The sequence below is a fragment of the Ursus arctos genome, unplaced genomic scaffold, assembly GCF_023065955.2.
Source record: "Ursus arctos isolate Adak ecotype North America unplaced genomic scaffold, UrsArc2.0 scaffold_2, whole genome shotgun sequence".
Classification (NCBI taxonomy): domain Eukaryota; kingdom Metazoa; phylum Chordata; class Mammalia; order Carnivora; family Ursidae; genus Ursus; species Ursus arctos.
Genome location: NW_026622874.1, coordinates 54,295,139 through 54,309,023, shown reverse-complemented (window position 1 = coordinate 54,309,023; position 13,885 = coordinate 54,295,139). Strand labels below are relative to the sequence as shown.

Sequence of the window (13,885 nt, the reverse complement as noted above, 5' to 3'; positions counted from 1 at the left end):
TCGGCGTCTCCCCCGGCGGCGTGAATCGCCACGTAAGCCCTCCTGTCCCCAGATGCAGAAGGGAGGGGTCGAAGGCTTCGGGCCCCGCGGCGGGGCGGAGACGGCGCACGGCGATGACGCACCGCGGTGTGCGCGGAGACGGCGGCAGCCACGACGCAGGGGAGGGGCGAAGGCTGCGGCAGCGTCAGGCGCGCGCACACGTTGCAGCTTCTTGCTTTCGGCGGGTTTGGAGAGGTTCTGACGGCCAGGCAGGCGCGGTGACAGGTAGCCGCAGACCGGCGGAGATGGCGACGCTCTGTCTGACCGTGAATGCCGGAGACCCTCCGCTGGGTAAGGGGCCGAGGCCGCCGACCTGCGTGGGTTGCATCAGCCGGGGAGGGTGCGGGGCAGGGAAGGTCGCCGCGCCCGGCGTTGCGCAGTGGCGGTCGCGGTCTGGGAGATTAGGCCTGCCCTTTCCCCGAAACTGTACACGGAGTAAGGTCTGCGCCCCTCGTCTTCCGTCCCTTGGCATGTAGGTGTGCTCCTGAAGACTGTTTTCTCGGGCATGGAGGGAGGCGTGGTATGAGCCCGGGTAGGGCGACACGTCGCTCAGCCTCGGACCTTTTCTCTAAGAGGGATGACTCTCAGCCAACTCCCGTCTCCCTTTTTGAAATGGCTTTCCCTGGAGACCTAGAGCTGCGCGTAGAAATACCGTTTTGAAAGTTAAAATCCCATCATCTTTCCCCTCTTTTAGCATACTCCCCTTTACTTACATATCCTTCCCTCCCTCTTCTCAGAAAAGATCTTCAATCCACTTGACTACCTTATGTTTCGTTGGGTTCAGGGGGAACAAGGCAGACAATTGTAGTAGCTGAGATTGCATTACAACTGAGGTTGCATTTATTTTAAATTAATGGTGGCAGGGTAATTGCTGGAACACTCAAGTACACTGCGGACTGATAGGGCTGCTTTACTCCACACCCTTATGGATGTGGTCAACGCCAGAGTAAACGTCGGATCGGTCACCTTCCTAACACATGTTAAGTTCTGTTTGGATTTGCTTTTTCTGTGTGGCCGAGGTTATTGTAGATAGCTTAGAATTTCTGCTTTTTTATTATTTTGGGAAATTACACAAAATAATTTGAGTAGTTTATTAATCTCCTATTTGTTAATGTGTATGCATAGTATAGACTCATCAGTACTTTGGTTTCTTCCTTTCTTTTTTTTTTTTTTTTTTTAAGATTTTATTTTTGAGTAATCTCTACACCAAACATGGGGTTCGAACTCAGCTGTGAGATCAGGAGTCACCTGCTCTACAGACTAAGCCAGCCGGGTTCTGACACAAGTACTTTTTTAATGTGGGAGAGGTGCAGCCCTTTAGATGCAATTGGTCACAGGGTTGACAGAATTACTCATTACATTGTCAACTTCGGTGGTGTGCGGAGTCTTTTGGAATAAAACCCACAATTTAATAGCCATTTTAAATATTTAAAAAATGCTAATGTTTTAACATATTGGTTCCAGTAATTACGGGCTAGCCTCACACAAATCAGTAAACTCTAAAAGAAATGCTCTTTGGGCTGGAAAGTACTAGACAGTGTGGTCTCATGGTTAAGAGCAAAAACATTTTTTCCTGGGGACCTGAGTCCAATCCTGGGTGGCACTTACTAGTTGTGGAACCTTGGCACGTTCGGCGTTTGGCTTCTCCCACAGTTCCTTTGATTAAGAAAGGAGGAATAAATAGCCAATAAATAGATTAAATAAATAAATAGATTTTCTACATAGGGTTGGTTGCCAGAATTAAATGAGACTCTAGGTAAAATTCCTGGCCCATTTTAGCTATTGAATAAGCTGTAGTTTTTACTAATGTTACTTAGCAAATCCCCGTGTTTCCTTAGTGATCACATTCTGACTATTCTGGAAGGGTATCTTGAAGAAATTTATTGTCATTTTGAACTGTAGACCAATTATAAATATATGTTTGCTTCTCCCCTCCTTGTTTTTTAATTTTTCCCACTGTTTAAGTACATCTTTAAATCGATAAAATTGGATGAAACATTTAGAAAAACAGATTGCTTTGCTGGAATTTCCCTGTTTTACATGCATTCAGCATGTGAAGTTTTTTTATAATGTTAAAATAATTTCAGACTTAAAAAGGTACAAGACTAGAACCAAGTACTTTTTCCCCCCTATACCCCTGGGGAGCATATTGCAGATAATGATGCTTCAACATCAGGAATACGCCAACATCCAGCTCTCTCAAGCAAGGAAACTCTTTACATGACCTGACAGGACCATCAAAATCAGGAAGTACACATTGATACCATCCTTCTGTTTAATGCACAGACCCTATTCATATTCCAACACTAATTGTTCCAGCAGTACGCTCGATAGTACAGGTATCAAAATCCAGAACCATGCTTTGCATCTAGTTGTCATGTTTCCAGTTTTTTTCAATCTGGAGTGTTTTTTCAGTCTTTCCTTGGCTTTCATAGCTTTGACCTCTCTGAAGACTAAAGACCAGTTACTAGAAGAATGTCCCGATTAGATTGTTTGTTGTTTCGTTGTGGCTGTATTCAGCTACACATCTTTGACAAAAGTAGCACAGAAGTGATTGGTTGTTCTTCATTGCAGCCCATCAATTGGTGCATGAATTTGATTTTTCCCATTACCGATGATCTAACCTTGATTGCTTAAGATGGTGTCAGCCCGCTTTACGGACTGCAAAGTTTTCTCTTTGCATTTGACAGGCATTTTGTGGGTGTGTTGCTTTAGAACCATGTAAACATTCCACTCAAACCTTCCTTTACTGGTGTCAGCATCCACTGATGCTTGCTACCCAACTTGATTATTATTAGGAAGACGCCAAAAGATGACCTTCTAATTCTCTTGGTCCTTCTGCATGTATTAGTTGGCATTTTTCTACCAGAAGACCTTTTTCTTTCCCTTTAAAAAAAATTCATAACAAAATGTACTCAGGTTATAATCTGTATTATTTACTTTTATTCTTTTAATTTAAAAATTTTTTTAAAAATTAGTTTTATTGAGCTATATTTTACTAAAATTTTTAATTTACTATAATTTACTAAGTTTATAATTTTTAGTGAATTATAATATAATTTACTATAATTTACTAAACTTCACCAATTTAAAATTGACAAATATGTACAGTTACCACCGTAATAATGATAGAGAATATTTATCTCGTTTCAGAAAGTTCCCTAATGCCCCTTTGCAGTCAGTTCCCTTTCCCCATCTCTGGTTCCTGATAGCCACTGATCTGCTTTCTGTCGCTATTCTGTTTTTTTCTAGAATTTCATATACCTTGAATCATATCGTATATATTCTTTTGTACCTAGGATAGTGCTTTGGGATTCATCTATCTTGTTGCCTATAACAGCATTTCATGCTTTTTATTTGCCATATAGGATTTGTTTGTATGAATACACAAAAACTTGTATTATTTACAATAGCAGTTACATTGCTACTGTTTGCCAGTAGGAGCCCCTCCAAGCTGGCCTCTGTGTTCTTTTGGCTTATTTGTTTGATGACGACTTGCTTTCTAGCACAAGATTTTCCAGGTCTGTCTTTTACCTTCCCTACTGCAGCCCTGTTTCCAGTGGAGCTTGATTTAGAAATCAATATCTGGTTGTTGGTGGTTCATGGTAGCCAAATTTAAAGGACAAAGGATTAATGAATCAATTTAGGATATATAATAGGCGTTGAGAGGCAGATTACACCGTGTTTTAGAGTTTAACTTCTGGACCACCTTAGGCCTGCATTCAATTCCTGAGTGCCACATATTTAGTCAAGGACTCTGGGTTCATTATTTAATCTTTCCAAGCCTTAATTTCCTCTTTTGTGAAATGAAGATAAATCTTAAGATCACTACAAATATTAAAAATTATAATGACTGTAAAGCATTTTAGCACAGTGCCTACCACATAGTAATCACTTGGATGCTATTAATAATAGTTTTTATACAAGGCACTCTTCTCATTTCTTGTCTCCTGAGGGAGGAAAAGATTTATTTTAATGTCCTTAACTGGAAGCTGAACATATTCAAAAGCAGTTGGACTATGCCAGTGAATAGTTTTTGATACGTTATTTTCCCGAGACAGGAGGATGATCCTTTCTCTTTATAGACTACTGGGAAAGAAGTATATTCCTTGCAGGACTTAATATTGGTTTGTTGAGTCATTCTTACTGCTTTATGATTCAGGTTTTAAATACTACATTGTTAATAAATATCTTTTCATCTCATTCCACGTAGGAGCTTTGCTGGCCGTAGAACATGTGAAGGACAACGTCAGCATTTCTGTTGAAGAAGGGAAAGAGAATATTCTTCATGTGTCTGAGTGAGTACTTTTATATCTGTTTCCAGTACTGAACAGCATTTTTTAAATATTCAGAATTCAATTTTCCATGCTTCTTTTATTTGCTAGTTGGTAGATACCTCTAGAAAGAAGTATGCTTTTCTTCCTCTTTTTTAAAAGAAGTATATCCACAGACTTATTTGTCAGCAAGCTGTCTGATCCCATTTATAATCTAAAAGAAACTAGAAACGTACAGAAAGGTTTTTTGTTTGTTTGTTTACTTCTCTGTTTTCACAGCTTTCTACAATGAGCATATATTGTTCTTGATTAAAGTGAATCATTTGCATCCCAGGATATACGGAAGATTAAAAGTCTTTTTTTCTGGAACCTACTGAAGAATAAAAAAGAATTGGAAAGGGAGATGATATTATCCTTAATTTTAGTTTAATGAAACTGAGAGATAGAAATAACCTGGTTTCAGATTCTTTTAAGAATACTTCACCACATAATAAAATCTGGACCAAATTGAAAGAAATTTTCAAAGGTATTCTCAAGCAGGATACAGATTTGAAATGTGTTTAAAAGGTCCATAATTAGGGGGCGCCTGGGTAGCGCAGTCGTTAAGCATCTGCCTTTGGCTCAGGGCGTGATCCCGGCGTTCCGGGATCGAGTCCCACATCGGGCTCCTCCACTGGGAGCCTGCTTCTTCCTCTCCCACTCCCCTTGCTGTGTTCCCTCTCTCGCTGGCTGTCTGTCAAATAAATAAAATCTTAAAAAAAAAAAAAAAAGGTCCATAATTAACTGAGAGACTTATACTGGGAAAGGGGCAAGATACATAAAAACACATACTTCACACACACTCTTCTCCCCATCTCCTCCTTCCTCCCAGTGTAGTTGTATCATCATTTTGGTTGGCTCACCATTCTATGTTCACACTGTAATAACCCAGTAAGTTTTATTCACTGCTGAGCGACGTGTTATGATTATTTTTTGTGTACAACTTTTACTTTTCCATGGAATAATGTTTGCTTTGTTCTCTTCTTCTGAAGCCTCTCTAATTCCTGATCTTTTCTACGTGACTTCAGGAGTTTGTAGGAATATTTTCTTGTGATTCAGTATTCTGAAATTTCACAGTAATATGCTCTGGTGTGGATCAGTTTTGTTTTTCTGTTTTGTTTTGTTTTGTTTTTTAAGATTTTATTTTTAAGTAATCTCTACACCCAATGTGGGGCTCAAACTCACAACCCCGAGATCAAGAGTCATATGTTCTACTGACTAAGCCAGCCTGGTGCCCTGTGTGGGTTTGTTTTTAATCTGTTCCCCTGGATGCTTGGTCTCCTTTCAATGTGGAAACTTGGAAATCCTTCTATTTTGGAAAATTGTAAAATTTTTTCTTCGATGATTTTCTCCTCCATTTTCTGTTCTTTATATGGATGTTGGGATTAAGTATCATCTTCATTTTTCACCTATTTTTTCTTTTTTCTTTACTTTCTGGAGGGTTCTTCAACTTTATCCTGTTTTTCTATTGAGTTTTCCATTTCTGCTATTATATTTTTAGTATCTAACAGCTCGTCTTTTTATTTTTTGAGTACTCTTTTTATAGTATCCTGTTCTTGTTTTATGACTGCAATATATTGTTTCATTGCTTAAAAGAAATTTATTTACTTTTTAAATTTTCTTTTCCCTAATTTGTCCAAGTTGCATTTTTCCGAGTGTTTGTTTTGGTTACTATCTTTCTTTTTTTTTTTTTTAAACATAGAACTTTTTTTTTTTTAAGGATTTTATTTATTTATTCGACAGAGATAGAGACAGCCAGCGAGAGAGGGAACACAAGCAGGGGGAGTGGGAGAGGAAGAAGCAGGCTCATAGCGGAGGAGCCTGATGTGGGGCTCGATCCCATAACGCTGGGATCACGCCCTGAGCCGAAGGCAGACGCCCAACTGCTGTGCCACCCAGGCGCCCCTGGTTACTATCTTTCAAGTTAAAAGCTTTCTTCAAATATTTGGTAACTCCTGATGACCTTCTCAGATTTTAACTGGCATTTAAAGCTTTTTGTAAGTTCTGAACTGAAGGGTAGAGTTGGTAGCTCCGAGCATACTTTGGCATGGTCTGATTGAATAGTACATTTAGGGGGAACTTCTGATGTTAGTATCCTTAGCTATTTCTTCTTAGGCTGATCAGGTTATTAGTGAAGAATTTCAGTCTCCTGTTTGAAAGGTAAAGAGTTGATGCCAGAATATTTTGGAAGCTGAGGGTGGGAAGGAGGCTAAGGATCTCAACATCTAGTATGTATGTATTCATTCTCCCGGTTACCTGCATAAGTCAGTTCACAGCTGTGCCAGATTTCCCCCAGTTGAGAGACGCTTTGTTTTACTCTTTAGAGAATAAGGCTTTGGTTTTTGCCAAGATGGGGTAAGAGAAGTGGTTCAGCTGAGCAGAATAGTGTTTGGTGCTGTTTTCCAGTAATTTGTATATAGACTTTCTACCACCCCTCCTTATTTTTTTATTTATTTGTTTAATTAATTAATTAATTAATTAATTTTTAAAAGATTTTATTTATTTATTCGACAGGATAGAGACAGCCAGCGAGAGAGGGAACACAAGCAGGGGGAGTGGGAGAGGAAGAAGCAGGCTCATAGCGGAAGAGCCTGATGTGGGGCTTGATCCCATAACGCCGGGATCACGCCCTGAGCTGAAGGCAGACACTTAACCACTGTGCCACCCAGGAGCCCCACCCCTCCTTATTTTAGCCCTACTTCACTCTCACTTCCATTGATTCATTTTAGTCTTTTATGGATTCTAAAATTTAGGTTGGGTTGTTTTTCAGCTTTGTCTACTAAAAATTCAGTTTCTTCAGACCTGTTGAGTCCATCTGCTGTCTAGCTTCTTAAACTGTATTGTGACTATTTCTTCTCCTTAGTCTTGTTTTACTTATGGGTGTGTGTCTTTTAAAAAAATAATTTCTGCAGAACAGTTTTGGTGGTGTTTGAGCTGTCCTCTTTACTTGGAAGTTGATACAACTAGCCTCTTCATGACTGTATATCCCTGACTTCTCTGTCTTGATTTATTTGAAATCACTGTTATTCTTGATATCCCAGTTAAATTTTCATATTCCCACCACTGAATAGACAATAGTTAGAAGGACAAAGTATTATAGATAGTTCACTCTGAATTGTTGGATTTTGCTGAACATTCAGAACAAATTGGAATTTGATAGAAACAGTAAAGAATAAATTAGGCAGATTTTTTAAAAACTGTAGTTGAAAATACATGGCAAATATAAGGTTTATATTTTTATAGTTCTTTGTAAGTCTCATGACTCCTACTGATCTGCTAGAGCTGTGGTAATATTTTATCTCATGCTTGTATTCTAGAAGTGTGGTATTCACAGACATAAATTCCATACTTCGCTACTTGGCTCGAGTTGCAGCTACAGCTGGGCTCTATGGCTCTAACCTGCTGGAACATACTGAGGTAAGCAATGAACATTTCCTTGGGTTTGTTTTGATTTATGCTCTGTTCTTTTGAGAACTTCATTTTATTGTTGGCTTATATATATACTGTTATTCTGTGGGGATATTCATGGAGTTTAGTGATAGACCTAGTTAAGGAATTCTCATCCTGTTTTTATTTTCAGGAAAAAAAAAAAAAAAAAAAAAACCAAAAACAAACACCTCATGTCTTCTAAGTTTGAACTTTTAATCCCATACCAGCTGTCCTGTTGGGTCAGTGAGTGCTGTTTTCTTCCTAGATTCCTAGAATTTCATAGCCGGATGTGACTGTATAGATCATTTCATTCAATTCCCTTAACTTTGCAGATGAGGCAGCAGGCCTAGAAACGCTAGGAGGTTTATCCAGGGTCACACACATAGTTTGGATCCCCTTTTCCTTTCTAGGTATATGCTTTAATTAATGACAGCAACAGTGGATTAACTTCCAGTACTGCTGTTTAGATGGTTTTTGTTTGTTTGTATTCAGCTTCAATTCTCCTAAGTTTTATGAAATTCAGGATACAAAGAAGAGTTTCCTAGGTATTTACTTTTAAGTTTCACAGGTAGATGAATCTGTTTGGGTAGGTATCACCTATTGGTTTTGATCAAGTGGGTTATTCCTTCCTGCTGCCAGTTCTCAAATTTTCGTTTTTCTTTTTCTTCTCTGAAGTGTTCCCTTGCACTCCTGGGGGGAAAAAAAAGCACAGAAATGTAACAATGAAATTTGTTTATTTAAATGCCAATTTAAATCTCAGGCAACCATAGTTAAATCCACATAATGGCAAATTCTGTAAGTTGAGTAAGATGGGCATGATTCTGAGGTCATTTGTTTGTTTAAATCTAAACCCCGAGGTGCATTTCTTTTCCATCTTTTTTGTCCACAGATTGATCACTGGTTGGAGTTTAGTGCTACAAAACTGTCTTCCTGTAATTTGTTTACTTCTGCAATCAACGAGCTCAATCATTGCCTGTCTCTGAGGACATACTTAGTTGGAAATTCCTTGAGCTTAGCAGATTTATGTGTTTGGGCCACCCTAAAAGGTATCATTTATTCTTCCTGAAGAATGTTCTATTTTTATTACTTGATATTTTGCTAGATAAGAAGTGTGCATGTTTCTATGTACTTATATATGGTGCACGTGTGTGTAGAGAGTCACTTAGGACTTCCTTGCAAAGGAATGACTGCCTCGGCTATTTTTTTTTTTAAGATTTTATTTATTTATTTGACAGAGAGACAGCCAGCGAGAGAGGGAACACGATCAGGGGGAGTGGGAGAGGAAGAAGCAGGCTCCCAACAGAGGAGCCTGATGCAGGGCTCGATTCCAGGACTCTGGGATCACGCCCTGAGCCGAAGGCAGACGCTCAACGACTAAGCCACCCAGGCGCCCCTGCCTTGGCTATTTTATTCCTGTCCGGGCACAGGAATTCCCAATCTTTTGCTGTCCCGAGATGTCTTCTCTCTCTCACTAACCCAGCTCCCTTCTGCTTGGGAAGCTGACCTTGGTCCTGCTAAAGAAGCCCTCATCCCATTTATGTCAGCACCTCTCCTGTCTCAGCCATTCCTTTACTCCAGACATTGTTGTTTCTGATTACTTAGTAGGGGTGTATGTGTGTTTGAGGGGGTGATCTGGAGTTGTTCCTCTTGGAGATCACGGAGTCTCTATGACTAGTTGGCAGCATGGTAAGATTATAGGATTGATGAGAGGTATGAAGAGGACTTAAATTTTGTTAGTTTATTTTCTTAAAAAAAAAAAATAACAAAAACCTGAAGCAAATATGCCAGAAAGTTTTTTATCATTCTTCAGATTTGCATCATGTGGGGTTTTTTATGTTGTGTATACTATTTTTGTGGCTAAAACTTTTTTCCAAATTCAGTTAAACTGTTATAATAATAACCAACATGAAATGAAGGCCTTTTCTAATTAGATGTTTTCATGTACGTGTTTGAGATTTTCATCTTTTTTGATTTTTGATTTAATATTCATGAAAGGAAGATAATATCTTAAGGATGTAACTTTGTGATATCAAAAATTAAATTTTCCTTCAGTGCCTACTTTTGTTATTACATCTGAAGAAATGAGCTACTTTTTGATCTTGATTTCCTATTTTGTTTTCTAGTTGATCTGCTTAAAGCCTTTCCTTAATTATGAAATATGACATTGTCCTTATAGTGGGTGTGTGGTGGTGGTGAGGGCAGGATTTAGTTCACGTCAGTGAGTCGAACTGCAAAAATATTTTTAACTTCTGTGAATTCTGTAAAGTATATTAATATATTAGAAAACATTTTTTAAGATTTTATTTATTTATTTGAGAGAGAGAGAGCACAAGCAGGGGTGGGACATAGGGAGAGGGAGAAGCAGACTCCTCAGTGAGCAGGGAGCCGGACGTTGGCTCGATCCCAGGACCCCGGGATCATGACCCCAGCTGAAGGCATACGCTCAACCAACTGAGTCACTCATGCACCCTTAGAAAACATTTCAACGTATACCTAGATTGTAAATTTTTCATTATAGAAGTGCATTTTTTTTTTAAAGTAGGCTCCACTCCCAACGTGGGGCTTGAACTCAAGACCCTGGTATTAAGAGTCACGTGCTCTGTGGACTGAGCCAGCCAGGCGCCCCTGTAGTAGCACAACTTTAAGCCATCTCATTTACTTAAATTAACCACGACTAGAACTTTGCTTTTAAAGTTGTGGATCTATTGAATGGTTTTAAAATTATTTTTGCTAATAGGCAATGCTGCATGGCAGGAACAGTTGAAACAGAACAAAGCTCCAGTGCATGTAAAACGCTGGTTTGGCTTTCTCGAAGCCCAGCAGGCCTTCCAGTCTGTAGGTACCAAGTGGAATGTTTCAGCGAGCAAAGCTAAAGCGGTAAGCTTTTTTTAATGCTGATATCTTATTCTGTTTGCGACTGTAGATCTGAAAAGAAAATGATTCCTACCTGTAGTTTATTTTTCTTTTCATATGTGAAAAAGGATCTTCTCGGAAAAAATCTGTGGCGTCGATTAAGTCTTGGCTTGCCTTTAACTGTATAACTCCGTAAAGCCTTAATCTTTGTAATTGTATGTCTAAAATATTATGATCATCCAGTGTATGTCCCTTAGGAAATCCAAAATCCAAGTAACTAAAATCTCATTATTTCTAGCTAAACGATTTTTTTCTTCCTCCCAACTCTCCTGTTTGTTCATTTTTAACCATTGAGTCCTGGGCTTCTGCAGAGCCTTTTTGTTGATTGTTTAGGAGGATGTGTTGTAGAGCCCAGTAGAAAAGATTCTCTTCCCCACCCAGAGTCTCTCTACTTTGATCTGTTGTACTTACTAGGTGTGTGTACTTAAGTTTCAACTTAAAGGTTTTCCATTGCAGTAAAATTTGAAAACTACTGCTGCTTCGATAAAGATACCACAGTCCACTCAGTTGTTCTGGCTAAAAATTGTCACCATCCTTCACCATTTTTCCCATGTAATCAGTCACCAAGTTCTGTTCTTCTCATATCTATTGATATGTTTTCTGTCTCCACTATTACTGATTTTTGTTGAAGCCTCATTACCCCTTGGTTGATTTAATACCATAGTTTCATCCAAGGTCTCTTCTAGTTCAGCCTCTGCATTGTCCCGGGTATCATTTTAGAAAATACAAATAAATGGTCCCATTGCCCCTGGGATTTCCTCATGGCCTAAAACCTAAAAGCACGTGTATGAGGGGCTTCATATTTTGGATCTCGTTGACAATTTCAGCTTCCTTGCCCACCCACCCCACATGCATTTCTAACTTTTCATGGACATTGCACTGTCTTTGTGTGTTACCTGTGCTCTTGTTCCTTTTCTTAGAATGGAGGCCCTTATACATTGCGCATTTGATATATTTCCACTTACTTTTTAATTTAAGGTCCAGCTTGGTTCTTATTTCCTTTTAAGCTTTTCCTGATGATCCTAGAGGCTGTTGGTTAACTTCAAGTGACTGCTCTAACAGCACTCTATAAATGTATAGGTATATTTCTGTTACCAGTAGTTGGTTTTATTTACATCCTTCACAAGGTTTTGGGTCCTCAAGTGCAAGGAAAACGTTCTAGTCCTCATTTGTCCCGTAACCATGCCTGGTACGTAGTGGATACTGAGTAAGTATTTGCTGAACAACTGTATTCTTAAACATTTAATGATCTAACTGTATTTGTTCTGCTTTACAGATACCTGAGAAAAAACAAGATGTTGGGAAATTTGTTGAGCTTCCAGGTGCTGAGATGGGAAAGGTTACTGTCAGATTTCCTCCAGAGGCTAGTGGGTAAGAAAATGTAACTTGTAATTACAATGGAGTATATTTAGTGGAAAAGCTTAAAGATAGTTAAGTACTTATAATAGTACTAGGTTACTAATAGTGAAGAAAATAAGATTTTAATTGTGGGAATCAAAATTCTAAACATCTTATTAGTCTATTTATTATTGACAACTAATGTTAATGTATTAAATTTGTAGTTTTAGCTTACTAATCAGACATTATTATTTTAATCCAGACAGAATTTTAATTATAAATAGAAAAATATCCATAAATAGAAAGCCTTAAATTTTATTTACATTTTGAGATTTTTCAGCTCTCATTTAATAAGGATTTGTATTTGTACCCTGAGCAGTCCTTTCAGTTAGCAGAAGTTATGGAAGAATTATTTTTAAGTTACTTTTTTTCTGAAATAAAAGGGCATCCTGAAAAGCCTCTTCCTTTTCAGTTCTTTCTATTGTTAGCAGGCTTCCCAATCCCTTTCACTTTGGCACCAAAAGAAAATAACATTTGAATAGCTCTTTGGAGAAAAAGCCTTGTTCTGGCTGGCAGCCACCAGCCTGGGGCTGCCCCAGGCCTTGCCCAGCATTGCTCCGGGTTGAGGGGAATCTGCCTTGCGCATGCGTCAGCCTCTTTGAGCTGGACAAGGTTTGTAATAGCGGCCTTCCAGGGAGAGTAATACAATAAAATGCATCTTATTAAAGCAGTTAGCCTCAGGAACTCAGCCTTTAGGAAAGAATTGTGCCATATTTGGTAAATGAGATGATTACTTTTTCCCAAATTTTGTTTAATTTCAGATTTTGTATTCTGTAGCTAAATTCTTACCCATTTGTGATAAGTAGAATGTGTAGACAATAGAAAGTAGCAGATAAGAAAAAACCATTTTATTTTTGCTGTTCTTTTTTTTTTTTTTTAAAGATTTTATTTATTTATTGGACAGAGATAGAGACAGCCAGCGAGAGAGAGGCAACACAAGCAGGGGGAGTGGGAGAGGAAGAAGCAGGCTCATAGCGGAGGAGCCTGATGTGGGGCTCGATCCCATAACGCCGGGATCACGCCCTGAGCCGAAGGCAGACGCTTAACCGCTGTGCCACCCAGGCGCCCCTATTTTAGCTGTTCTTAATAGTTCTCCACAAACTTTTCATAAGCACCACTGACAGGAAAATCTGTTGTAGAATTCCACATTTTCTCTCTGCTTTTCTAAGTTTTCTGATGAAGGGGGTGAAATAAAGGATAGCTAGAAGGAGATGAAAGAGAAATAATGAATTTGGAAAATTCACAGACTCAGTTATTGAGTGCTTGATTGGTAGTTGGACTGGGTGGAATCTCATAAGACTTACCATCTGTGCTTTACTTCCCACAGACATCCCGGGTCCTTGTGGCCCAGTATTCTGTCCTGTGTACTCAGTGTGTGAGGTCGTGGTTTCCCATTGGTAGTGACTTCAGTGGTTTGCTAAAGCCACTTTCTTAGCAGTGGCTGTTTTATAGCTCTGGCATTTGGACATTAGTCCTCGTAGAATCTTTTTATATTTTCTGTCGCTGTCATTTCTTAGAATAGTGAGTGCCTCATGTTTATGATTTGTGAAGTACATTTGTCTGCCGTAAATTACATCAATTTCAAAGGCCATGCTCCTGGCCAAATACAGTTTTGGGATTTGGAATATAAATCAGTTTTCAGGTGTTTTTGTCTTTTGTTTGTTTTTTATTTTACTATTCATAATTCTATCATATTCCTTTATACTGCTAAAGAATTCTTTGGTTTTTCTTTTTTCTTTTTTTTTTTTTTAAAGATTTTAGTTTTAAGTAATCTCTACGTAGACCCATCAGGG

The 13,885-nt window shown here is 38.7% G+C and overlaps 1 protein-coding gene across 1 annotated transcript in view; it reads left to right on the top strand.

Annotated features, from left to right (window-relative positions):
• The window catches only part of EPRS1 (glutamyl-prolyl-tRNA synthetase 1), a 65,671-nt gene continuing 51,786 nt past the window's right edge, over nt 1-13,885 (top strand). The window contains exons 1-6 of the mRNA XM_026517312.3: nt 1-330; nt 4,253-4,337; nt 7,670-7,769; nt 8,671-8,827; nt 10,519-10,658; nt 11,971-12,065. Of these exons, the coding sequence (XP_026373097.2) occupies nt 114-330; nt 4,253-4,337; nt 7,670-7,769; nt 8,671-8,827; nt 10,519-10,658; nt 11,971-12,065 (794 nt within the window). The 5' untranslated portion in view covers nt 1-113. The remainder of the gene's footprint in view (nt 331-4,252; nt 4,338-7,669; nt 7,770-8,670; nt 8,828-10,518; nt 10,659-11,970; nt 12,066-13,885) is intronic.